General features: G+C 43.0%; 2 protein-coding genes across 4 annotated transcripts in view; one reads left to right on the top strand and one right to left on the bottom strand.

Moving 5' to 3' along the window:
* The first annotated feature begins 107 nt into the window (after positions 1-107).
* Positions 108-10,259, top strand: cavin4b (caveolae associated protein 4b). Its single transcript, XM_088071731.1, has 2 exons — positions 108-856; positions 8,293-10,259. The coding sequence occupies exons 1-2, from the start codon at positions 494-496 to the stop codon at positions 8,851-8,853; spliced, it is 924 nt and encodes a 307-aa protein (XP_087927857.1). The 5' UTR covers positions 108-493; the 3' UTR covers positions 8,854-10,259.
* The window catches only part of dnah5l (dynein, axonemal, heavy chain 5 like), a 58,899-nt gene continuing 41,669 nt past the window's right edge, over positions 10,018-27,247 (bottom strand). For 2 of the 3 annotated variants that reach the window (XM_088071720.1, XM_088071721.1), the window contains exons 73-98: positions 26,864-26,998; positions 26,130-26,231; positions 25,905-26,018; positions 23,952-24,119; positions 23,305-23,409; positions 22,531-22,644; positions 22,134-22,310; positions 21,303-21,497; positions 20,394-20,549; positions 20,020-20,202; positions 19,358-19,528; positions 19,007-19,258; positions 18,801-18,927; positions 18,570-18,691; positions 18,159-18,308; positions 17,453-17,617; positions 16,621-16,838; positions 16,394-16,449; positions 16,050-16,171; positions 15,038-15,188; positions 14,077-14,276; positions 13,811-13,999; positions 12,921-13,053; positions 12,487-12,695; positions 12,183-12,404; positions 10,018-11,701 (exon numbers count right to left, since the gene is read on the bottom strand). In XM_088071720.1, the coding sequence (XP_087927846.1) occupies positions 11,468-11,701; positions 12,183-12,404; positions 12,487-12,695; positions 12,921-13,053; positions 13,811-13,999; positions 14,077-14,276; positions 15,038-15,188; positions 16,050-16,171; positions 16,394-16,449; positions 16,621-16,838; positions 17,453-17,617; positions 18,159-18,308; positions 18,570-18,691; positions 18,801-18,927; positions 19,007-19,258; positions 19,358-19,528; positions 20,020-20,202; positions 20,394-20,549; positions 21,303-21,497; positions 22,134-22,310; positions 22,531-22,644; positions 23,305-23,409; positions 23,952-24,119; positions 25,905-26,018; positions 26,130-26,231; positions 26,864-26,998 (4,170 nt within the window). In that variant the 3' untranslated portion in view covers positions 10,018-11,467. Of the gene's footprint in view, positions 11,702-12,182; positions 12,405-12,486; positions 12,696-12,920; positions 13,054-13,810; positions 14,000-14,076; positions 14,277-15,037; positions 15,189-16,049; positions 16,172-16,393; positions 16,450-16,620; positions 16,839-17,452; positions 17,618-18,158; positions 18,325-18,569; positions 18,692-18,800; positions 18,928-19,006; positions 19,259-19,357; positions 19,529-20,019; positions 20,203-20,393; positions 20,550-21,302; positions 21,498-22,133; positions 22,311-22,530; positions 22,645-23,304; positions 23,410-23,951; positions 24,120-25,904; positions 26,019-26,129; positions 26,232-26,863; positions 26,999-27,247 lie in introns of those variants that run through there. The other variant, XR_015775308.1, reaches the window with a different exon arrangement.

Below are 27,247 nucleotides of genomic sequence, written 5' to 3' on the forward strand. Positions count from 1 at the left end.
ACCATTATTATGAATTATGAATTATTGATGCTTCGATTAAACTTTGTTAAAACTCTCTGACACACTTCACTCTCTGTTTTTAGCCTCGCCGCCCTCCCTCCCTCCGGACCCCCTCCCTCCTCCGGACCCCTCCCTCCTCCGGACCCCCTCCCTCCTCCGGACCCCCTCCCTCCTCCAGCAGGGTGGAGTCCACCAGTTGATCTGACCAGTTTCAGGGTCGACCTCCAGTTGCAGAGGGGTGATCCGGTTCTCCGTCTTTCTCTCCTTCTACATGAGGAGGTTTCTGTACCTCCTCCCCTGAACTCCTCTTTCTTTGGATCCCCGATGCTTCAACTCGCCTCTTCTCTGTGTTTTTAATTTTTTCCCCAAATTTCGGAGCTCTTTCCTCTTGGTGCACCCTCCTCCTCTTCCCTTCTTCCTACATTCGGATCTCTGGTTTCTATCAGCCGAGCAGCTCAGAATCACCTGCTGGAGAAAAAGCCGTAGAGCAGCGATGACAGACAAAGCAGGGATGCCGGCGGGCGGCGGAGACGACGCGGGGAGCATCATGGCGCTGCTGGAGCGCGTGGCGGGCCTCATGGACGGCGTCCAGGCCACGCAGCAGCGCATGGAGGAGCGTCAGCTGGAGCTGGAGAACACGGTTAAGACCATCCAGGCGGACGTCATCAAGCTGACCAGCAACCACGCCACCACCAGCTCCACCGTCGAGCGGCTGCTGGAGAAGACGCGCAAGGTCAGTCGCCACATCAAGGACGTCAGGGTGCGCGTGGAGAACCAGAACATCCGGGTGAAGAAGGTGGAGGCCACGCAGGGCGACCTCCTCGCCAAGAACAAGTTCAGGGTGGTCATCTATCAGGTAAGACGCTCAGATGCTTCACAGGATTTTTGGGCTTCTGAATTGATCCAGAAAGTTCTTCTTGAATCGCAGCAGCAGAGTGTTGAGTCTCTTCTTGAAATGGTGTCGATCATCAGGAAAACCTGCAGCTACTTGACCATAAAACGTACTAAAGCTTTTTAAGAGTTCTCATCCGAAACTGAACACTACAGTTATTCTTTTAACCATCTGAAACCGACTGTGTAGAAACCGCACCTGAAAACATCATTTAACACCTGGCTCGACATCAGTTTTCATTTAGACGCCTTCCACGAGCATTTAGACCTCTGACACCTCAGAAAACTGGTTTGATTTTTTCTTTCAAAACCATTGGAAAAACATAACGAGCAACTTGGCAACAGATGTACCAAAAATTGCAAAGAATTAGTCAAGGTGGTGAGGAAGTGATCTGAAAATTAGCTGGGGGGGATTATCAGACCAGAAAAAGGAGGTAAAAATGTCCTGAAAACAAAATTTAACTGTTCTGTTAATTACACATTTAAATAGACATTTTCTTATCTTCCTATGTTTTTTGAAAGAAATTGCACCCTTTTGATCAGATTTCAAAGGGTCAAACAAGTCTCCACAAAAAAGACCGACCTGAAAAAACCCGTGGACAGTGAAGTCGAACCGAAAAAGAATAAAAAACACAATCAATCCAAACGGACGAAAGTCTTCACTTAAGGACTCTCCCTCTTCTGGTCAGACTGGACAGACAAGAACTCGGGCCAAACTCACGGTCCTGGTTGGGGACTGAGTTTGTCCCCTCCAGTGTGGAGCCAAAGTGAAGGGTTTGGGGCCTGGACCGGTGGCCCCTGGTTTGGCCCCTGGTTTGGCCCCTGGTTTGGCCCCTGGTTTGGCCCCTGGTTTGGCCCCTGGTTTGGCCCCTGGTTTGGCGCCTGGCTTACTGTATGACTTAAATAACATCGCAAGTCTAATTCTAATTTTAAGTTCCTGGTAGGCTTTTTAAACGTAGACTGACCGAACTGTGGACCTGAAGAGGTCAAAAGTGCCGGTCGATGTTTGATGATGATCGGACGGTTTTACTGAGTCTAAAATAACCGTCAGCGGGGGGACGTCCACTATTTAAGAAACAGACAGTTTCCTGGTGGTATTTTGAATGCCTACTTGGAATTTTGTTGCACAATAAATTAAAAAGCAGCAAACATTAAATCTTTTTAATTTTTTATTTATTTCTTCTATTAATTTCGATCTGCTCAGAATTCAAAGGTTTAAATACTCGTGAAAGGCAACAAGAAGTGATGTCACTCCAGGTTTAAAAGGATTAAAATAAAAACTTTATCAGTTTACTTTAGTACTAACTTTATCATCATCAAACGTTTCAGAGAGATGTTGCAAAATGCTGCTCTGTTTCTGGTTTTTTTGCACTTACAGACTGTAAATACGGACACCCGACACTGAAACTCATTTCACGCTGTAATGAACCGTTGGTATTTTCTCGTAAATGTCCTCCTTATCGAGTGCGTGAAATCTGGGGCCGATAGAACCATGTACAGTGAATTCACAGACAACTTCCTGTTTTGTGGCGAAACGACGCCGTTGGATGAAAACTTTGAAATTTAGCACCTAAAAGGTCTCAAGATTGTACAAAGATTGTCAAATTTAAAGTCTGTCCTGCAAAATCTGTAAGATCAGTTTGTTAAAGTACAAATGCCGGCAAATGTAAAAACAAAACAAAGAAAAAAAACATTTATGGAAACATTTCTGTCAAAATCTCTGTGCTTTTATGAAGCTACAACAATAGTTTCATGGACAGTTTCCTTTCTTTTTTTTTAATCTCACCTAATTTTCAGGTCTTTTTCTTATCATCCTTTACTAATTTCTTGCATGTTGTGAGACATTTTTGCCAAGTTGCTCACTGCCTTTTCCCCCGTGTTTTTGAAGAAATCAAACCTATTTTATGTTGTGGAATAAAACGTCTTCGGCGTGTCTTAACGACACCTTTTTTCACACAAGGAACCAAAAACAAACTCAGGTTTTGGGGCTCATGCCTGCAGCACTTGCGAGGGGATATTTGAGATCACCGAGCGAAGCTTTCCGTCTGCAATGAATCACATCTCAAAGCTCAATTAACATTATCGAACGGTCCCAGTCGACCGGCGTCTCGGCTCGTTGGAGAGGCTGAAATAGCAGCGAGCGCTCACACAGAGCAGGCTTCGTTTTACTCGTTTGGCCTTCACCGTGAGCAGCTGCCAGCGCGGCGGTGACCCGGTTATTTTAGCTCTGGATAAACGTCAGTATGCTGAAAGGTTACACCGCAGATCTGGAGCTCATAGAGCCGCCTCACACTTAGAATTAACCCTTTGTGACTGCTGATTAGACTGCTGTACTTAAAGAAACTAAATTCTATTATTTTTATTATTATTATTATTATCATCATCATCATCATCATCATCATCATCATCATCATCATCATTAATAATTCTTTGAATTTACATTTGTTAAAGTTGTTAAAGAGATGATAATCTTTTTGTTTTTGTAGTTTTTCCAACACATTTGTGTTTTTCATATATAACTGTAAGTCTCTTGTATATGTTGAATCAAAAGCTGGAAAAATAAAGTTATATAAAAAATTAAATTAAATTCTGTGCTCCTGACAGCTCAGGACTCAGAATTAGTTTCTGCAGGTTAATTAGATTTTTTGCACAGTTTTACCGTTCGTGTTTGGTTTGGTTGGGAATCAGTTCAAGCAACCTAAAAATTTACAGGTTACAGGTTTCTGCATGATAATTCTTCATGAATATTTATTCATAGTATTATATTATATTCGCCTGAATGTGAGCTATTTTTATATATTTTATATTATATATTTTATACATAGAATGTATTGTTGTCATTTTTATTCTATGTTTTTCAGCATTTCTCTTTGTGATGAAACTGAAGGCAAATTTTTACATTTGTGGACAATAAAGTTTTCGTAACTCGTCAAAAGTTGTAAAAGATTCAGTTTGTCGTCATCAAAGAGCTATTTTTTTTTTTTTTGATGTTTCTTGTCTGATAATATAATTTTAAACATATAATTATAATGATTATGTATATATTTCTCTGGACATTTTTTTCCTGGTTTTTGATACATTTCTAATAAATTATTCCATTTTTGAAATATAATTTTGAGGTCACTTTTTTTTCCATAATATTTAACTAATTTCTTGCAGTTTTGGGGGAAATTTCTGTCTAAGTTGGTGATTGTCTTTTTTGCACGTTTCTGAGAGAAATCAGATGATTTGGTTAGGTTTTAAAGGGTTAATTATGTTGTCGAGCAGGACTGGAAGCAGGAGCAGCTCTGTTATCTGGATTCAGTAGCGAACAGCGTCGGGCTGCAGACGCTCCGCTGAGGTCACACGTTGATCAAACACACTGTGACTGAGTGATTTCGGCTGCTGAGGTCAGGCCGCGTCGTGCGTTCGTGCTGCGATGACGTGTTTTGCTTTTGAAGGTTGAGATGAGAAAGATTCCAACGAGCGTTCACATTATCGGAGTCATAACGGCTTCATAAAGGCCAGCGTTTTTAAACTCTCGCGTCTTTACGATATCTGCACAAAGCGGCTGCAGCTCAGTTTAGATCTGATTTTAACCCTTTAACACCTGTATTAACAGCAGTTTTCTTGTGCTACATTCAGACGCCTTCCACAAGCATTTAAACCTCTGAAACCTGAAAAAAATTCAAAAACGTGGAGACAAACATAATGAGCAATTTAGCAAGTAATGTCCCGCGAATTGCAAAAAAATAGTAAAAAGTGATAAGCAAATGAACTTAAAATTAATACATTATTATGTTATCAAAATAATTATTTAAAACGAGAGGAAAACTTCCAGAAAACTTTATATATATATATATATATATATATATATATATATATATATTTTTTTTTTTTTTGCTTGTTTTAATTTTCTTGTAATTTTCAGTAATTTCTAGCAGATTTTGAGGCCCTTTTTTGTTAAATTTGTCGTCTTTTTCTCTTTTTGAGAGAAATGCAGCCAGGTTGTTGAGGTCTCAAAGGGTTAATATCACTAATAAAACAAATCAGTGTGTCTGTACTGTAAGTGACTGTGCCAGCTGAGCTGACAGCCTCAGTTATTCTGAGTCTGGACCTCCACCATCTCCTAATATAGAGCTCTGCTCCCCCTCTCTCTCCCCCCCCACACCCCGAACTGGTAACAAATCATTTGGTTAGCTGCTAACGGGCCGAGCTCGCCGTTTGCTTCGCTGTGACGGAGGAAACCCGCTGAAGCTGCAGGAGCTTCAGCACATAACTGTGATGTCACGGGGTCAGATGACCTTTGACCCCCTCTCTCTCTGACCCCTCCTCACAGTTTAACGAGTCAAATTCAACAACTTTCAAGTACTTTTCCGAGCACTATTTCTTAATTTTAAGGGGTAAATATGATCGTCTACACAACCATCAGTTCAAAGAAAAAACCTGCCTCCAGGGCCTCAAATTCACCATATTTTAATGAAATGGTTAATATTATTTGGGCATGTGACTGGCAAAGGACAAAAAGCAGAACATTTTCAGAGCATGACACCCCCTGCAACCAAAAAACGCAAAAAATCCACTTTGAAAAATATCATGTTTTGGCTTAAAATACACACTTTTTGTGGCGCAATCTCCACCAGAAGTTAAGCAACGTCTCAGTTTTCGTGGAACTATCCGCGGAGGAAAAACAGCAACGGTAGCATACTGATGGTCAGTGCTGGATAGCTGCGGAAAAAAACTGCTGAACAGCCGCTGAACAGCTGCTGAAAACAGCAGCTGTTCAGCGGCTGAAAAGCGGCTGAAAAGCGGCTGAAAAGCGGCTGAAAAGCGGCTGTAAACACATGCTATCTGTCTTTGTTGGTGTACAGATACTGTGTAGCAGATTAACCCCTTGAAACCTGGAGTGACCTCCCTTCTCATGAGCTACATTCAGACGCCATTTACAAAGCACCTGAATAAGAAGTGTTGCACAAATTGCAAGAAATTAGTAGGTTTAGAAAAAAAATTAAAGATAGGGAATAATGACCAAAGAAATATATCTATAATTATCTTAATTATATTTTAAAAATATATATATTTATTCTAAATTATCATTTCTTTTTAGCACTTTTTTCCATGTCATTTATTTAGGTATTATTTTAACTTCTTTTTACTTTGTTTTTATTTACTGCTCATTTTTAGAAATATTTCTTGTTCTTATTACATTTTTTTCTGCTAATCTTTAGGAAATTATTTATCGGCAAAATGTTTTTTAAACTTCGCCCGGTTGTGGCTTGTTAGCGGACTCGGCTCCGTGCTGCGGCTCAGTTATGACAGTTATTCGTTCTGTCAAAGCTCTGGAAATGTCAGTCCGTCTATCGGGTGTCATAAAGTGCCGATGATGCATGTAATCAAAGATCCGTTATCCCGTTAGCTCGCTCCACACCACTCAGCCAACCAGCATGAAGGTTCATTCAACTTTATGGATTTTGTCCTCCGGGACGAAGCTAAAAAACGTCAGATTCCTCAGAGGACGGAAGTTTATCGACAGTCGCTTCTTCTGCACTTTTTGTCCAAACTGTTAGTGTCTGAGGGCCTTCAGGGCCCCCAAAGAGGCCCCTGGTAAATTTATGGCCCTACAAAAAACAGCTGAGTACGTCCGTCCAGCTCACATTTCACTACAAATCACAATGTAGAAGACATCACTAACAGTGATTTAACCCTTTAAAACCTGAGTAAACTGTTTTTTGTTGTTGATTTTTTAACACAAGCAATGAGCTACTGGAAGAAAAATTACTCAAATTAGCACATTTGTAATAAAACAAGAAAAGATCGGAAAATTAGCACAAAAAATTAACAAAAATAAAATAAAAAGAAATGACTTGAAAAAAGTGCTAATATGCAAACACGTGCACTTGATTTTAAACATGTAAATAATATTTTTATATTTTCTAAAAATTTACCCTTTTTCAAATACACAAATATACAAATTTTTCTAATAATTTCATCTCTCCTTTTAAAAAACAAACCACAGATTTTCAGCTAATTTTCTCGTCAGCTTTTGCTAATTTCTTGCAGTTTGCCAGGTTGCTTGTTGCATTTTTTCTAAATTTGTTTTTAAAGAAACTTTTTTTAAGCTTTCAGAGCTTTTAATGCTTGTAAAAGGTGTCTGAACGCAGCACAAGACAACTGGTGACGGTCCAGGTGTTAAAGGGTTAAACTGGGCGAACTGGTCTGCAGATTTTTGTGGATGGTTTTAGGATCAGAAACACCAGATATTGTGTTTCTGTGACTTGGTTTCATGTGGTTTTTCTTGTCTTATTTTTTAGGCCTTTTAGTGGTTTTTGGGGTAATTTGGCTTGTGGATCTCCTCTGCTGTTCCCCAGCATCAGGCTGCAGTTGTACTGGTCAGCTCCCAGTATGAATGAGTGGGACTGTGTGGCAGTGACTCAGGGAGTGACTGGCGGGTCTGCAGGGACGTGGAGTGGCGTGCAGCTCCGGCCTTGACATTTTTGCGGCTGTAACTTGATCTCTGAGCTGCGGACGGATGCGTGACGCGGCCTGAAGCTGAAAGTGATCCAGCGCCGCTTCGTACGCGGCGGATAAGTTTAGCTTCTTGCAGCCGAGCGCTGAGCCGCACGAACAGGTGCTGCAGGTTATTTATGGAGGCCGGATCAAGGCGACATGACACACTTTAACCAGAGACGGATTTAAACCTGACATCAACCATCAGACTCTGTCCATCTGACCAAACACCAAGAACCACAACTATAACCATCGAAATCCTTCAAGTGGATGACGGAGTCCAGACGATACGTTTGGATCCCGCTCAGAGAGACCTCACGACCGATAGAAAATCCGTCTAATTTAGATCCAAACATCTAATCTGGACCACAAAGCAGCTTTATGGTCTATTATTGGGCTGCACGTGACACAAGAAAGTGATTTGACCTGAGAAATGCAGCCAGGCGCTCTGTGGCTCTGTATTTGTACTGTATTTCCCTTAATTCTCTGCATTTTACACACTTTTTTTAGCTTCATTTTTATTCATGTCCGTGGGTTTTATTTTATTTTCCATCTGATGTTCTGCATTCTGTGCATTCGATTGTTCTCCTTGTTTTATCTCATTTTTACTAGTTTTAATGGGTTTTATCCTTGTGAGGATGTATTCTATGTTTTCTTTCCTGATTTTATTTGATTTTTTCATGCAGGTTTTATTTGTCTTTACGTCTTTATTTGTTATTTCTTTCTTGTAAAGAGTATGAAAGGTGCTATATAAATAAAGTTTATTATCATTATTAGCATTATTGTAGAGCTGTGTGTCGACGGCCTTTAAGAGGACAAACACTTTTTGATGTCTGACGACGTCAGTCTGGTTTATCTCGCCGCTCATCGCGGCGTTCTCGTGTTCTCACTCTGCTCTGTGTTCTCGTCCCTCAGGGCGACCAGGAGGTGAAGGCGGCGGCTCCCGGCAATGAGCCTTCAGAAGCCGGCGCCCGAGCCGAGGTGGAGCCCGACAAGTTCGAGCTCCCTCCGGAGTCGGACGAGGAGTACATGGTGGTGGAGGAGGCCGACTCGGCGGCGGCCGGCCGCGTCAAGAAGACGGGCCTGACGCGCATCGAGAGCTTCAAAGCCACCTTCTCCAAGGAGAACATGAACAAGACCCGCGAGAACCTGGGCACCAAGGTCAACAAGTTCGGAGAGCGCATCGTGACGGCCGAGAGGCGCGAGAAGATCCGCCAGTCCGGAGAGAGGCTGAAGCAGTCGGGCGAGAGGCTGAAGGAGACCATCACCAAGAGCGTCCCCGCCAAACTCAACCTGAAGAAGGAGAGGACTGTGGCGGAGGGCCAGGAGGGAGCCGAGGGCGCCACGGAGGGAGCCGCGCCCGTTCCCCCTCCAAAGGGCCGTAAGGGCAGCCCGGACGCCGGCAAGGCGGCTGACGACGAGGGCAAGGCGGAGGAGTCGGAGGTGCCGATGTACGACATGAAGCAGCTGTCGTAAAGAGAAGAGACCCGGGCCGTTTTCTTTGGACCACTGAGAGCACAGCGAGGGGGCGAAGGAGCGAGAAGGCGAAGGAGCAAGGGAGCGAGGAGGCTAGGGGACAAGGGAAGGTTTTAGGGTCGCTGCAGGAAACAAAGAGGAACTTTAGTTTGAAGGTTGTTGAAGGAAGTGAGCAGAGAACCAGCCGGCCGCAGATCCAGTCCGACAAACAACCAATCAGGAACCACGGAGGTCACTTCACGTGTGCGCTGGACATTTAGGATCACATCAGAAAATATATTTATTTATGGTCGTTTTTTGTTTGTTTGTGTTTAATAAACACTGACTTTGGGAACTAAAAGACGAAGTGTTGAGAACTCGCCGTCACGCCGCCGCTGCGTTTCCGCATGAGGGTGAAACGTTGGAGGATGGACGGAGTTTTGGTACGTTTGGTTTTTAACAGAACGTTTAACAGAACGTTTGGTTCAGTTAAATGTTTGGAGACAAAAAGCCACCGAGAGTTTAGCGTCAGTCGAGGTGAAATCATTAAAAGGCTAAAAACTGAGGATGCACCTGAATTATCTGGACTTTACGGTGAGAATTCGGAGGCAACGATCAGGATGAAATTGTTTGTTTCTGTAAACGTCTTCACGTGTCACATGTCAACAAGAAAAAGAAAAGAACAAAAACAGGAAATAATCTGAAAAGAAGGACAAAATAAAAAAAGATCAAATTTTTTTCTCTAATTTAATTTATATAGATAATCATCATGATTACAAATACAGTTTTCTTGATATTTTTCTATATAAATTAAATTAGAGAAAAAAAATAATTCTATCTCTCTCTGTTCTTTATGTTCTTTAAAGCTAATTTTTGGGTCATTTTCTTGTCTTTCTCAAAAGATTTTTAGCAATTTGAGGAACATTTTTTGACAGAAACCAGACCAGTTTGCTCAAAGGTCAAAGGTTTAAATGCCTGTGAAAAGTGTCTGAACGCAGCGTGTCCTCCCAGGTTTCAAAGGGTTAAAACAGTGACTGGTGAAAATATTCCACACTGGGGAAAATAAACTGTAGAGATTTATTTGAGAGGAATACATCTTTTTTGTGTAAACAGAAGAACTGACAAAGTTATTAATTTTATTGTGAAGCAACGAGCGGCGGCTTATCCGACATTTTTTTCATAAAGTCGCGTCCTCATTTTTAAAATTTACTGTTGAAACATTTATTAATTATTTTCCTCCTTTTATTTCCAAGTAATCGTTTAAGTAATCAACGCTGAAGTTTCTCCGGTGAACGAACGTGTGACTCGGATGTTCTGACAGTCGACATGCTGACGGTGTTGTTGGTGTTTTTAGCGTTTGTTAGCGAGTGTCTGCATGACTGTAGTTTGTCACAGAAATCCCATTAAAGCAGGTTTGTGTAAAAAAATTAAGTCCGCTTGAGTCTTTTCTGTAAACAGAGTGAAGTTGGCGTTTCGATAATCACAGACACGGAATTTAAGATTTAATTTTTATTTTCTGATTTTGATTAAAGAAACACTGTCCATGTTGAGGTTTCTACTCTTGATTTTTCTAAATATAATAAATGTTTCTGCTCTTGTTAGTTTTTTTTAACTTTTAAACTTTTAACTTCTCGTTGGATCTCTGTTGACAAATTCTTCAAAATTAATTTAATGAATTTTAAGGGATTTTTTTCTTTGATCTTTGCATCTGACAGTAAAGTGACAAACACACGGCGACAAAATAACCCCAAGACACCCAAATATTTTTTGTGAATTCAAAATATTTTAAAAATGTTTGGTGTCGTGCAAACAGCTGAAGAGACACGACTGACTTTCGGAAGAAAACCATAAATTTAAAGTAAAAAAACTGATAATGATACTGATAATAAGAATATAAATCCTCTGAATTCTGATTCTGATTTCTCTCTTTTTTTTAAAACTCGTTTTCAGGTCATTTCCCTTTTTCAGTTTTTTGCTATTTGTAGGACATTTCTTGCCAAGTTGCTCAGTCGCATTTTTAGTCGTTTAGTCAATCTGTCCAGATTTCAAAGCTTTAAATTACTGCGAAAGGCGTCTGAACGCAGCAGAATAAAACCGATGTGGTTCCAGGTTTCAAAGGGTTAACAAAGATGCTCAAAACCAAAAACTTTGTCGATCAGCAGTCGTGTCTGCAGAATAAAACAACTTCTCACTTGAACTTTCTGTGGTGAGTTTTAACTGATTTGGAAGCAGATTAAACGTGCATGAACAAAAAAAATCATTCTAACATCACAAACATTCTAGAAACAGTTTAGAAAACACGATAAAAACCGTTTTCATTGGGAATATTTCGTGGTTTATTCCAGCATCATCAGTTGTGTTGTTTGCTGATTCAGCGTCTAAAACATTGAAAAGCATCAAATTTCACGTCTCTGTTCGCTGATTTTTTAACAGGAAACAAGAAAAACAAAGAAGATTCATCTAAAAAGAGACGGAGGATTTTTCAAAACGATCATCAAGAAAGTTCGATACGTGTGATTTGAAGTTAATGAAGTTCATGAAAAGCAGCTGTTTGGTCCGTTAAACGCCGCAGCAGTGGAATAAAGTTAAATTATCAATCTTTATATATAAAGATTTCCACTTACGCAGTCGGCGATCACTTGCAGTCGCAGAGCAGCGCGGCGCCTCTCAGCGTCCAGCGCTCGGCCGGCTGAACGCTCCTCAGCTGCAGGGAGAAGATGAAGTTCAGGTCCGTGCGTCGCGGCTTCTTATAGACCGGACACGAGTACAGGCTCACTGCCCCGCCGCCGCCGCCAGGACGCTTGCTGTCGGCCACGTTGGCTGAACTGACGGCGAAGACGTGGACCACCGGGAGAGGAGTGAAGAGCACCTGAGAGGAGAGGAGACTTTATCTTTTTGTACTATCTCATTTATTTTTAGTAATTCTTTAATAATTCATCGTTACTTATCGTAATTTAATTTTGTCATTACTTTTTTCTTGTCATTTATTTTTTTAATATTATAAAACATTTTTTATATATTATTATATTATAAATATATTTATATATATTTCTATCTTTTTGTTATTTACGTTTTTTGTATTATTTATATTTTTTATATGAATGCTTTTTATTTTATGATGATTTTACCTACACCTAATATAACTTTTAATTTACAACTGAATATCAAATGTAGGATTACATTTATTTATTTAAATATTTTTTTCACGTTTTTCTTACATATATAATTTCATATATATACATATCTATTACAATATTTTTCTAACACTTTATTTGGCTTTATCGTATTATTTCGTGTTGACTTTTTATCATTAATATTTCTTTTATGAAATTAATCACACGTGGACTAACCTTGGGCGGGGCCTCAGACAGTCTGGCGCTGCGCCGGTCCCATCCCGCCCCATCCAGGAAGAGCCCATAGATGTAGACTCCGCCCATGTCCTCTGGGGGCGGGGCTGACACGTCCTCCTTCATCATCTTGGTGACGTCGTTGCTAAGGGTGACGGTATCCAAGGCCCAGCCCCTGGACAGGTTGGAGCGTGTCGTCTCCTGGCGCATGGCGGTCAGAAAGCCCTTTGAGAAAAACAAACAAACTTGTAAACATGATGGATGTTTGTAAACACGCCCTCAGTGCGTCGGACGAGTCGGCGCCGACCTGCGGGTTGAAGAAGCCGGTGAGCCAGAACTGGTTTGGTCGTCCGCCGCCGATCCAGCCGCTGAGCTGCTGGTTCCTCTCCAGCAGCTCGCTGAACCAGAAGCCGAGCGTCGCCGACGGCCAGCTGAGCCGCAGCCACAGGCGAGGGATCCGCGCGTCGAACATGCAGTCGAGGGCGTCGCGCAGGTCCTCCGACATGATGATGGTGCCTGCGGCGACAGACGTTACGTCGATACGATGAGACAGAAATTCACTTTTACAGCAGCTCGAGAAAAAAGTGAAATTAAATAAGAGTGTCGGAGCTTTTTGTTGCCCTGAAATGTTGCACAATTTAACTATAAAGGACACGTGTACGACTACATTTTTGTGGAGTGGAGTGTGTGTGTGTGTGTGTGTGTGTGTGTGTGTGTGTGTGTGTGTTTGCTGTGACAGACCGTCGATGGCCAGTTTGAGGTCGGTGAGCGTGCTCCGTACGCTGCTGATGACCCGCTGCATGCGGTCCACTTCCTGCCGCAAGAAGATGTTCATCGGCTGCAGAGGACCCATCCTCTGCAGCCGACCTTTGACCTTCAACGCACACACACACACACACACACACACACACGCACACACACACACACACACACACACACACACACACGCACACACACAAATGGCCGTATTTTTAGATTTGAATACATTTAATGCCTTTACACCCTTTGAAACGTGGACTGACATAATTTTCTTGTGCTGCTTTCAGACACATTTCACAAAATATTCAGATCTTTGAAACACGAGCAGATTTCCTGGATTTCTTTCAAAACTAATTCAATTTATAATTTAATTTATCATTTTAATTATAATAATTAATTAAAATTATAATTAAATAATTAAAAAAAAATAATTTAGAACATTATTTCTTATATCTTTTTTTAATGATTTTTTTAAAAAGTGAAGGAAAAATGTCTAGAGGACTGTATTTATAAATGTATTAATTATATATTTGGAATTATTTTTACAGAATCATTATAATTTGTAAGATTTTATCATGTAATTTCCATGTTTTTGTTCTTTTTTTATTTTCCTGTTTTTGTTTTTTGTGCTACTTTTCAGGTCATTTCTTAAACTTTGTACGAGTTCCTGATCGCTGATTTTTTGAGTCATTTGTTCTTTGTTGCTTACTGCCTTTTTCCCACGTTTTTGTCAGAAATCAAGGGCCCAGGTTTCAAAGGGTTAATATGTTTTAAGGACCCGCGGTCTGGGCTGGCTCAGGGTCCAGGCGTCTGAGCGCGCCACATGAAAATGGATTTTAAAGGGTTAAAGCTACGCAGCAGTACGGACTCACCTCGTGGGGGACGTAGTCCGGCGGGAGCTTCTCCAGCATCTCGCTGGCCTGCCGCTGCACGCTGGCCTCCCTGGTCTCGCCGGCCCCGCCCCCGCTGTCCTTGGGTTGGATGCTGATGATGGTGCTGAGCGTCTCATTGGCCAGGTTGGTCTGGTAGGTGATGTCAGCGTTGGGGTGGAGCCCGAAAACCTGCAGACACAGAGCTTAAATGAAGCGGCAGCCGGTCGGTCTGCTGCAGAGGTCCGTGCGTGTGAGCGCGCTCTGACCTCCGGAGAGTCGACCAGCGGCAGCGCCTCGATGTGCTGCAGGACGTCCTGCACCGTCTTGGCCCTGCCGGGGATGCTGTAGCCCTTATAGAAGCAGAACTTTTCGCTGAAGGTGTTCTCGCTGAACCAGACACGAGTGAAGGTGTTGAGGAGACGTTTGTCCAAGTCGTCCGTCACCCGTCCGCCGTACTGGACCTCGCCTGGTACAGACATGAGGACACGGAGTCAAGAGGCTTTTAAAGCTAGAATTACCAGAAGAAAAGTTAAAGATTATCCTTGACCTTTGACCACAAAAATCTTATCAGTTCATCCTTGAGTCTAAGTGGACGTTTGTGCCAAATCTGAAAAAAATCCCTAAAGCTGTACTTTATCAATGTGTTCCTGAGAATGACCTTCACCTTTGACAACAAAAACTAATCAGATCACTGCTGAGTCCAAGTGGACGTTTGTGCCAAATTTGAGGAAATTCCATCAAGGCCTCATTCACGAGAATGAGTCAGGTGCTAGGTCAAATTCACCTTGACCTTTGACCACCAAAATAACAGCTGAGTCCAAGTGGACGTTTGTGCCAAATCGAAAGCTGTTCTTGAGATATCGCCTTCATGAGAATGAGCTGGACCAGGTAAAAGAGACCTTGACCTTTAACCTTTGACCATCAAAATTGCATTTGTTCATTCTTCAGTCCAAGTGTACGTTCGTGCCAAATTTGAAAACGCCCTTAAGGCCTTCTTGGAATGTCCTGTTCAGGAAAATAGGACGTACATACGGAACATAACACCTCCGGCCTCGGAGTCATGAAAAGATCAACTAAACCGATGTGATGTTCGAGCAGCTCTAACAGAGGAAGCTTCACTGTCGCCGTGTCATATCGAACTCTGTCATATCTTTGTCACATCCTGTCATGTGGTTCCTTCATCAGCTGTATCCTGTCACGTGGTCTGATGTCACCCTGAGGTCTCACCCAGCATGTAGCGCAGGCAGCTCCAGTTGACCCCTCGCTTCGGGTCCAGCTCGTCCAGGTGGTTCTGCACAAACTGCATGCTGGACGTAAAGTCCGCCTGGTTGAACTCGTACGGGATGTTCCAGCCGAGAGGACCGAACTTACGGCGCTCCTGACGGCCGGACAAAAGAAAAAAAAAAAGAATGGCACAATATTATTCACAAACATTCATTTGAATTCATTTCTATCAGAAATTAACCTGCAGACTTTAAACTCACGGCTGACAATATTTGAACCAGGATGTTTGTCAAAAGTGCTTTAAAGCTCCAGCGTGAAGGATTCAGGGAACATATCGTCAGAAAGAGAAAATAATCTAATCCGAGTGTTTTCTTAGTGTATAATCAGATAAAAATCAGAAAGGTTGTGTTTTTATTTCCTGTGAATGAGCCGTTTAAACCTACACAGGGACCAGGTCCTTTTCTACAGACCTCGCCATATTGCACCGCCACGTTTCTACAGGAGCCCAGAATGGACAAACCACTGCTGAGAGAGAAGGATTTTTTGCATTTTCGTGTTTCAGATTTTTGTGTCTGCCACTGTAGCAGCAGAAAAACAGATTTCGGCTGATATTAGTCTATCTCATTTATATATACATATGTATGTTCAGGCAAGGCGAATAAGATCTAAGACTTTTTAAGACTTTTTTAATGCCACTTGGAATTAAATTTCAGACCAATTTCACTGAAGCTAATACTGAAGGGACTCTTTGGTGGTGTTACTGTAGGGGGCACACCACACATTCAGTTAATTGAATTTTTTTTTTTTTTTTGAATGAAATGCAGAAAAAGATGCTCGTGAATGTAATGGACCTCGTGGATAATTCAGCTCCCAGTTAAAAACACTGAAGGACTTCTAACCAGGAGAAGTTAAAGCTGGCTGTAATCTGCAATCGGCACCACAAAACGCCACTGAATCCTCCTAAATCTGACACTCTGGAGCTTTAAATGGTTGTAAGGCGGCAGTGAAGGCGGACCTGCACGGTGGTGTGCAGGAAGGCGACGGCGTACAGCAGAGGTTTCCACTGAGGCAGGTTACTGATCTCCAGCTGATCCTGAGAGACGCCGCTGAAGGTCCTCTTCAGACCGGCCTTCATCCCTGACAGAGAACCACATTTATAAACCAGTCAGTCCACTGAATGAATGAGTTTTTGGGCCATTTCTTAGTGAGTAGCTCTTTGCTTTCTGCTTATGATTTTGGAAAAAAAATCAAGCTCACTGAGTAATTTGCTCAGTTTCAAAACGTTAATGTGTCGATCAATCAGACATTATAAAACTAATCTACGGGCGAATATTTGGGTTAAGTGTGCGAGTATTTTACCGAGAGGAGGCTCGTTGGTGAACTTGATGGAGGACTGAAGGAAGGTGATGGGGAATCTGAAGCAAACACACAAATAAACAAACAAACAAACAAACGGTGAATTTAAGGATTTTTCAGGACTCAGAACAAACTTTATATTTCAGCTCCTCCGATGCTGAATCATGTGTTGCAATGAGCGCTGTGACCTCAGGGGGCGCCACAGTGCTTCGCCGTGTCTCATCAGGTACCTGGGGTGCACGTCGGTCGTCAGCCACACCCGGAAACCTTTGTGCACGCTTTCTGGCGTTGCCGCGGTGACCGTCTCCAGCAGCTCATCAAGGAAGTCCAGACCCAGGTGGCAGTTCTGGAGGAGGAGCCAGCCGCCGTCCGTCATGCTGCTGGCCAATAGCCTGCGAGCGTGGACCTCCTGGCCCTGCCCCATGGAGATGGGACGACACGGCGCCCCCTGCAGGCACAGAGCGTATCCATCACGCTCACATAAATTATTAAACTACGACATATATTCTTGAAATCGTACACGGACAGACTGATTATATCCGCTCCAGTTTCAGGAGATGGAGATGATTTTGGTTTGGGTTGTAATTTTTTCATCCCTTTGAGAAATCTAATTACTGTAAAGCTTGTTGTTAGTTTTTACTGTTTTCAGACATCCAGGTCTTTAAAAAGAAACCTTTCTGTCACTTTTGGGGTTTTAGTCAAAGTCCCTCAAAAATAAAAATAATAAAAACATTTTCAAAATCCAATTTTTAACTTTTAGTATCTGGGATTACTGATGCTGTAAAGCAGAGAGTCATTTAGGTTTTAATACTCAGAATAACGATAAACTTGCAGATGAAATTAAAATGTGCCATATTTAATTCTAACTTCTTTGATGTTGCTGGTTTTTGTATTTATTCATTCATTTTGCCTTCATGCTGTCCTGCATGCAGACTCCGCCCTCTGTGGGTCAGTTTTTATCTCCTGTTTCCCTTAAATGTCCAAACCATCCGTCCTCCCATCATTCATGTTTCCTCCGTCCACTGACTGATATTTGCGCACTCGTCCGTGGCGTTCACTCGCCTTGCTCTTGGCGAGTCTCTCGATGTTTTCGGTCGGATCGGAGCCCATCGACAGCAGACACACCATCGGCGTCCTGCTGTCGCTCTCTGACCACATGGCGTCCAGGTCAAGAACCAAACCCTCGGCGTACTGCTGACCCAGAGAGTCCGAGATGTAACACCGCGCCTGGACAACACACACACACACACACACACACACACACACAGTGTCATTCTCGCTGCCGGAGAGGAGTCACATTATTTGCTCGTATGCAGCCGTTGGAGTATTTTTGGAGCATTTTGCAAAATCAAATCTGATCATCCTGTGACTGTCAGCCCCGAATAAAGTGGCCCTCCTCGGGGTCTGGTATCATTATACACTTTATACTATATAATTATATGATTATTTTCAGTTAATTTTCTTATACTTTTTTTTATTGATATCTTGCAGAGTTTTGGGCCGTTTCTTGTTAAGGTGTTCATTGCCTTCTTCCTCTTAGGATCTTGTTAAAAAAAAATCAGTTTCAAAGGGTTAATATGTCAATAAATTAATTCGATATTATAAAATCGTCAGAGGAGTCAGACAACGTAAAATGCTGGGGAGGCTGATCAAAAACAGCATCAGGGGAAGATCTGGGTCCAGGCCGGTCTTGTGTGATCTTGGTTCCGTTTGCCCTCAAAGGAAAAACTCTCCAAAAACATAATGTTTGTGTGTTCGGCGGTCTCACCTGAGCCGTGGTTCGGTCGGGACACCAGCTCCGGATGAGCAGAAGCTTCCGGAAGGTGTCGAGCTTCTCCTCGTACCCATCAGGCAGCGGGGCGTCCTCTGGCGTCGGATGGTCGAACCACGTCTTCCAGCCGCGCTCGTTCTGGCTCACCTGGACACACGGAGACCTGCTCAAAATATTTTTATGATTTTATTTTTATTTTTTATCGTAAGAACAATTTAAGGCGAACAAATCACAGAGCACCCGAGCCTCTCCCATCTGCCGAGAAATCCTTCCTGTTTACTTTATTTTTACATCTGACTGCATCAGAACTTCTCTTCTGAACTGAACTGAACTGCTCCCGTGTCAGTGGATCTGGATCCTACCTGGGTCAGGATCTGGATCCTACCTGGGTCAGGATCTGGATCCTACCTGGGTCAGGATCTGGGAGAAAGGAGGCAGGCCCGACAGCTGCACCAGGTTGAGCCAGGTCTGATCCAGGATCCAGCGCCGCGGTTTGGACTCTACAGAGTTCAGATCCAGAGAGGCTCCACCTAAACACACACACACACACACACACACACAGCAGATTCACTGTCAGAAAAGTTTAACCCTTTCAAACCCGAGCACATGAGGAGGAGGAGGAGGAGGAGGCTGTGTGACCTTTGATGAAGGTGAGCACCTCGGGGTGCGAGATGTTTCGAGCCTGGAGGTCGATCTTCAGAGCGAGCAGCAGAGTGAAGAGCAGTTTGTGCTCCTCGTACAGACTGCGGGCCGTGTAACAGAACACCTGAGGGACGGCCCACAGGTACGCAGGTCAAATCAAAATCAAATTAAATCAAATCAATTTAAATCAAGTCAAGCGTTACCTGGTAGGTGAGGAAGTTGATGATGTTGCCGATGCGTTTGGCGGTGAGCTGCGACTTGGCCGAGTTCTGCATGGACGAGTCGAAGAGTCCCAGGAACTGACGCAGAGACGTCTGGTACATGACGTTGACCAGCGACATCTCCACGATCAGGAAGTACAGGATGCTCCCCCTGGTGGCCACGGGCCGGTACTCCTCCCTCGCCTGGTTGATCTTCACCTCCGTCTCCGCGGCAACCGACAATTTCTCACTCACCTGGGAAACAAGATTGTTGTGTCCGTCTTTAGTTCGTGTCTTCCGGTCAGAGACATTTCATTTAAAAGGTAACAGACAGAGCGAGTCGGGGGGCAGCACCTCCTGGGCGGTGGTCTTGGTGACCCTCAGCACCTCGATCAGGGACTGGTCCTCCACCAGGGACCCCTGAGTGCTGGTCAGCCTGAACAGCAGGCTGTCCTCCAGCTCCTGCATCTTCCTCTTGTTGGACGTCACCTCCTCCAGGAGCGTCACTCGCTCCGCCTCCAGCTCCTGGTGGGACACACAGCGCGGACGCTCAGATTCAGCGTTTAAAGAAGCTTTTCACCGAAATACAGAAGCTCCGCATATAAAACTGCTCCGTCTGCAGCAGAGAGACGCAGATACGTTTGAAATCGGTGCTACATGTCCAGTAGAGACCGAGACGTCCCTGCTGAAAAACCTGCTGACCAGCTTAAGACTATTAAACTGGTCAACCAGCCCGTGTGACGCTTCAGCTGTGTTTCTGCATCATTTTTGAGGCTTTAGCTCGTCATGCCAGCTTGTGATGGTCACTCTAGCTGGTTTATCCATCGAAGTTCAGCACCAGTATGTTCGTCTGGTGGCCCACCCAGCTAAACCATCAAAGACCAGCAAGAACTGGGGCACACCTCTGCTCAGTGTGTCCATACGGTCGGTTCAGCTGATCGTGCGTCGCTGACGTTGCTAATGCTAACTACTTTACTGCGTAGCTGACCAGCTGAGGGTTAGCGCGCTGCAGCGACCTGTTTCTCCAGCAGAATGACTCGTCCCAGCAGCTGGTCCTCCAGGCCTCGCTGGGTGACGGTGAAGTCCACCACGGCCGTCCTGGCGCTGACCTCGGGGCTGTACGCCGGGTTGGCGAGCTTGGTGGTGATGTAGAGCGTGAAGCCCTTCATCACGTCCACCTCCTTATCTCCTACCTTCACCTGCAGAGAGGAAGAAATCACGCTGACAAACTGATACCGTCTGTTTTTTTACTGTTTATGCAATAAATAATGAAGGTGCATATAGTTTGATTTATTTACAGCAGCAGAGATGAAACATGACAAAGTCGAAATTATTTGCTGTAATTTTTGAATCAATGTAGGAGAGCAGACAAAAGTCACAGATCTCTTACTTTATGGGTCGATCCAGATTTGATGTAGTTTTTGTCCAGTATGTTGTCCAGGACGGGGTCCAGTTCTTCCCCAACGTCCTCCAGCAGCAGAGGACGCCCCAGAGACAGACTGTCCTCCAGGTGGGAACGGAAATATTTATGGTTCAGAGACGTCACCTAGGAGACAGAAGAAGGAGGGTTTGGATTAATTTTGACTTCCTGTGTTTTGTTTTTACAGTTTACATGAAGCGCCCGAGTCGCTTTTTGAATGTATAAAACGGTGTCCCACAAGGGTCCATCTTGGGTCCTATTCTATTTACAATTTGTATCAATAATTTTTGTTGTGATGTTTTTTAAATACAAGATTTCAATTTTATGAGGGCGGCACTAATTTGTGTAGTTCCACCTAAAAAAGACTTTATTAAAAAAAAAAAAAAAAAGGGAAGAAGACAAAATTTTAATAAGAAGAAGAAAATCACTTGAATTAGCACACACAAAAAAGGAGTGTGTGTGTGTGTGTGTGTGTGTGTGTGTGTGTGTGTGTGTGTGTGCGTGTGTGTGTGTGTGTGTGTGTGTGTGTGTGTGTGTGTGTGTGTGTGTGTGTGTGTGTGTGTGTGTGTGTGTGGTGGGGCCTGCATCATGACATCTGAAAATTAATGAATATTTCATATTTACAATCAAGATGGATGTTGGTTAAAAAATTAACTCAGTGAAAGTAGAAAATAATATTAATGTTTTATATTTTTTAAATGTGATTCTGAAAGGCACACTTTGTGTGCAGAGCGATGAGTGTGCAATATTAAAGTGGGCCCTAAGGGTTAAAAAAGATTTTGAATCTGAGTGGGATTGCTCTGTGTCAAATAAAGGTTAACTAAAAAAATCAAAATAATCTTTAAAAGAAAGAAAAGAAAATCAGATTTGTGTGCCCACCTGCAGCTGCTGGTCTCTCTCTCTGTTCTGGATCCAGGTCTTGCCCTGACCCTGCGGGTCGATCAGCAGCGGGTAGCGGGTCGCCTTGGTCACCACGATGCCGTTCTGGATGGACAGGTCGTCGCTGGGTAAACCCTGCAGGTTCCACTCGCTCACCGTGGCGTTGTCCACCAGCAGACCGATCACGTTCAAGTCCTGCAGCAGAGCAGAGTTTCCTCCTCACAGCTGCTCAGACCAACAATCTGCCAACAACAGCTGGAGAAATGTTTCCACTTCCCTCCAACAGATGAGTTTCTGGCCTTTATTATGACATTTAGCTTCAGTGGAGCCGGCAGGAAAAAAAAATTAAATTGCAGAAAAACTTTATGAGCAACATTTTATTCATTTTCCTGCTTTGACTTGTCATAAATTCTCAAAGTTTCATGTAACTAAAAGCAGACGTAAACAAACTGCGAACAAACTGGCAGCGTTTCCCGTTAATAATCGAGACTTTGGCAACACGACACCACAGATTTGCGCTCTGAGCACCCTCTCTTAGGAAAAATTTTCAACAAATTTCAGTGTAATTTTGAATTCTTCCTGAACAGTTTTCAATTGTACATACAGTATTTTTTTTGGACAGGAGCTGCAAATCCTTTAAATTCAGTTTCATCTGAAATAAAATGATGGTTCAAACACGTTTGCCGATAAAGTTATGAAATATGAATGGGATCATTGCTGTGGGGTATACAGGTGATACCAGGTGTTCACAGTGTAATGAAGTTTAAATAAGGACACATTAAGTGCTCTACAGTAAATCTGGATGAGGCTCAGGGGGCGGTGCAGACTCACGGGACTGAAGGGGATGAGCTTCTCCTCCATCTCGCTCTTCCACAGCTCCAGCAGCAGGCTGCGGTACTCCTGGTTAAAGGGGCCGGCGTAGGACAGGAAGCCGGCGGACAGGAGGACGTCCCCCACCAGGTGTCTGATCTGAGTCTGGAAGCCGGCGCTGCTGTCGGTCCACCGCACCTGAAACACCAACATCAGACATTTCAGATACCGCAGCGGATCAGATCTAAAAAAAAACCAAAAAAACTTTGACCTTTTTCTTCACTTAATATTAAAGAAGTTTCTGACAGCTGCTCCCCCATCCTGTTTTCTGTCTCGCCAAACAAAAGAAAATAAACTGGATGGATGGATGGATGGAAGGAAGGATGGATGGAGGTATAGATGGATGGATGAGACTGACCTTCTCTCCTCCCAGCCCGTCGATGAGCGCCGTGGCGTTGGCCATCTTTTGGCGGCAGTTGTGAGCGTCGTCCTCCAGGTCCTGCTTCTCCTTCATGGCGGCGTCGTAAAGCGCCTGAGAGTTCAGATCACGTATTGATACGTTTAAATTTAAATCATGTCAACAGAGAAAAATGTTATTGATGCAGGAAGGAGAGAAAAACAAAAAGGGAAAAAAAAGGTGAAATGTGTTTTAAAATAACTCAGCAAAAGTGCCAAAACCAAAAATATCAAAACTTTACTCAGCATTCGTTCAACTTCAGCTTGGATCAAACTCATGAACCTTTGGCAGGTGGCACTGTTTAATCAGGGAAGTCAGATCTCACGTATGTGGCGTGTGGCAGCACAGTCACAGTGTTTTTTTTTAATCTTAGATCCTAATTTCAGTTTCTCTCTGTCACGTTAAGCTTCCTCACCATAAGTCTGCAGTAATGCCTCATGTCTCATGCACCTCATGTCTTTCTCGCTAACTTTTCTGCCAGCTGTGTTGTGCGTGTCTTCACCTCGATAACAACAACCAGATGCAAAACTTTATTGGTGTGTTTGTGCTTTAACATCATTAGTGACGTAATGTATTGTATCATACTGTGACGTATGGTATTGTTATGTATTATATTGTATTATAACATATAGTATCGTAATATTATCGCATGTATCATATCATAACCAGCAGAGTAAGAGTTTACATACGTGTGTGTGTGTGTGTGTGTGTGTGTGTGTGTGTGTGTGTGTTTACCTGCACGGCATCCAGCTCCTGCTGTTTGGCGTCCAGCTGTTCCTGAGCTTTGGCCAGTTCAGTCTGAGCGACCACGAGCCGAGCCTCCTGCAGGGCCAGATTAGCCTGCGTGCACGCGCGCACGCGCACGCACGCACACACGCACGCACACACACACACACACACACACACACAAACACACACACACACACACACACACACACACACACACACACACAATGTTTTTGTTATTTTACATTTCTGTTGATGTTTTTTTCTTGTTGCTAATTTTCAGGTAATTTTCTTATAACTTTTTATTAATTTCTTGCAAATTTTTGGCTAATTTCTTTGGGTAACTTCTCTCCATGTTTTTTTTTTTTTTAAAAAACAACAACCATACCAATCTGTTTCAAAAGAGTTAAAAGGAGTGAGTTCAGGAGAAAAAACATATTTTTAATAACTGTTTAATTTAATAAAAAAATATATTTTAATGTATTTATTTAAAAAATAATAAATTGCAGGTATATGTTCATATATTGATATAGGCATGTATCATTTCTTGAAAATCCACCGATAAAAACAATAGTCTTTATTGCTCTTACAGTAAGATCTTGATATGTTGTATCAGTCTGAGGGAAATGACGCCGGACTCGTCTGTGTGTGCGTACCTTCAGCGGCAGAACCTCCTTGTTGATGGCGAAGAAGTCGGCCATCGCCTGAGTCCAGGAGCAGAGTCCCGCCACGTTACCGCAGATCCTCTTGGCCGACTCCAGGTTGTAGTCGTCCATCTCCAGATAGGGAGCGAGCAGCTCCACCACCTCCTCTGTGATGGAGTCCTGCAGCACACACACACACACACACACACACACACACACACACACACACACACACACACACACACACACACACACACACACACACACACACACACACACACAGACACACACAGACACACACACACACACACACACACACACACACACACACACACACACACACACACACACACACACACACACACACACACACACACAGACACACACACACACACAGAGAGACACACACACACACACACACACACAGACACACACACACACACACACACACAGACACACACACACACACACACACACACACACACACACAGACACACACAGACACACACACACACAGACACACACAGACACACACACACACACACACACACACACACACACAGACACACACACACACAGAGCAGGAGAGCAGATACTGTCACACCTCCTGTGCGTCAGAAAATAAGACATAAGAACTTGTGATGAATATTCTTCATTATTTTTTTGACTTTTTATGGACTAAAAAATTAAAGCTCCTAGTTAGATTTGCTTCAACTTTTTTGAGTTTTTTTTTCTTTTTACTTTTTAAAAGTTTCGAGGTGTTTTTTTTAAGAAATGATTAGAGTTTGAGAGATTTTTCCTGTTTATTTTTTATATAATTTTGAGGGGTTTGAGGCTTTTAGCACGAGCCGAATTGTCCACAGAGGACTCCAAAACAATCAGAACAGCTGATTTAAACCGAGAAAACACTCAATAAAGATGTTTCACAGTAAAGCATTAATAAATAAATGAATAATCAGGGGTTTTCTGACACTGACCCTGTCTGTCACCAGGGTTTGGTTTGTCCAGAAGGGGTGTTTTTTTTGTCATGAATATGTATGACAAAGACATATAAGCTCAGCAAGCTGATGTAAACAAGCATAATCAGGAAAATATACTTTCATAAAAACTAAAACTACCTGATGCAGAAACCCAAACAGAAGATTTAGATTTTGTCTGCTGTTAGTTTGAGAATTTGATGCTCTGTAGGTCAGATTTTAGGATTCAGCAACAGACAAAACGAGGAGTTAAAGACGGAGATATCTGCAGTGTGGCTGAGGCATCACGTCAGCACACACATTTAAACACACACACACACACACACACACACACACACACACACACACACACACACACACACACACACACACACACACACAGGGCTGAGGGTTTTTCCAGCTCTCCACATACAGACGGTCGGTGAGCAGCTCCACTGATCCGCAGCTTAGCAGGTATGTAACACAGAGTCATAACAGCAGGTGACGGCTGCTGTGTGACGAGATGAGAAGGGAGTTTCCCTCTCTCTCACACACACGCACACACACACACACACACACACACACACACACACACACACTGACAGATGAGTGTGTGTGTGTTCTTCTATCTTTGTTCAGTTTGACTTTTATACATTGCACTGGGAGCACATTTTGTCCGGTCGGCGCCTCCTCAGAAAGCCATGAAAAACATCATCATGCTTTATCTATTTAGAGTATTTTATTTATTTATTTACTTGTTAATTATCAATATTCTATTCATCTATTTTTCTATTTTTAGGTTTTTTCCTGTGTTTCCTCACTTATGGTAGCATTTCCTCAGTAACAGGTTTTAATGAGTACACTTTAACTCCTTAATTAATTACAAAGTCTTCCTTTTTTACCCATGTGCCTGTGTGTGTGTGTGTGTGTGCCTGTGTGTGTGTGTGTGTGTGTGTGTGTGTGTGTGTGTGTGTGTGTGTGTGTCTGTGTGTCTGTGTGTGTGTGAGACCTTGCTGAAGTTGAGCAGCATGCTGAGGAAGGCGGTGTTCTGCATCAGCTTCAAGGCCTCAGTCCACGAAGGTCTGAGACATGGTCTCTCTGGGTCAGGGGTCACGGGGTCGATCTGAGGAGACAGGAGGAGTGAGGTGGAGGGGAGGGTGTGTGTGTGTGTGTGTGTGTGTGTGTGTGTGTGCGTGCGTGTGTGTGTGTCTCAGAGCGGGACAGGCTCGGCGACCTTCCTCTGGAACAGCAGCAGGACGGCGTCCATGATCCTCATGATGAGATGAGGAGGCTTCTGCAGCTTCCTCACCGTGGCGATGTCGGCCGGTTTGATGGTCTGAGGGGACACAGGAAGGTCATTCAGAGGTCAGAGGTCATGGAGGACGACCTGTGTTAGTTCAATGTCAACACTGATTCAGTGTTTTTATTGGACTTTAAACACCCTCTGCTGGTGGACGGAGAGCTCTGCATATATCTATCTATCTATATAGATACATATTTTATATAGGCCTAAGGGACTGTTCTTTATTTATAAGCAGAGCAGTGGGTTTTTTGGAACGTCCCCAAAACTAAAATATTTTTTCATGTTCCTCCTGTGTGACTGGAGGGAAAATGCATGAAGTGTTTGCCCCACGTGATGTGTTCAATTTTAAAAAATAAAATTTGAAACTGAAACTTCAAGTTTTGACCATGAATTATAAAAAAATAATTAAAAAATGTGTATAAAAAGGTTAATTTCTATTTAAATATAATTTTGGTTTCATTCTGATGTCCTTTTGGTTAATTTATTCATTTTTAATTTTCACTTACATATAATTTGGTGCAGTTTTTATGTTTTCAGATTCAGATCTTTTTTTTTGTATTGGAACCGTCAAAAGTTTGACAATCCAAAGATGATTTCTGTTTTTGAAGTTTCTGGATAAATAAATGACATCATTTAGGTGATATTCTTTTTTTTTGTTTTGTGACCTGCAGTGCAGCCTCTGCAGCCTCCAGCGCCGGTTTTGCAGCCTCCAGTTTGGACTCTGCAGACGTTTTATCGGCTTCGATCTCGTCGACGATGAGCTGAGCTTTGTCCTTCACCTTCTGCACCTGCTGCTTCACCTGCACACACAGAGGACAGAAACGTGTCTCTGACGTCCACGAAAAAACAAAAACTACAGAGACATAAAAATGCTGCACTGATTGTTTCTATTAAAATGTTTTCTGGGCCAATGGGGATCTTTATTTTGTCTTTATTGGCATTTTTATGCAGCGAAAAAAGAAATTTTTATTATAAAAAAATAACCCTTTTTTAATCCTTTTTTAACCCTTTGAAAGCTGCAAAAACTGCCTTGATTTCTGTTTAAATAC

Source organism: Plectropomus leopardus, chromosome 21, assembly GCF_026936395.1.
Source record: "Plectropomus leopardus strain MGB_pleo_1.0 chromosome 21, ASM2693639v1, whole genome shotgun sequence".
Taxonomy (NCBI): Eukaryota; Metazoa; Chordata; class Actinopteri; order Perciformes; family Serranidae; genus Plectropomus; species Plectropomus leopardus.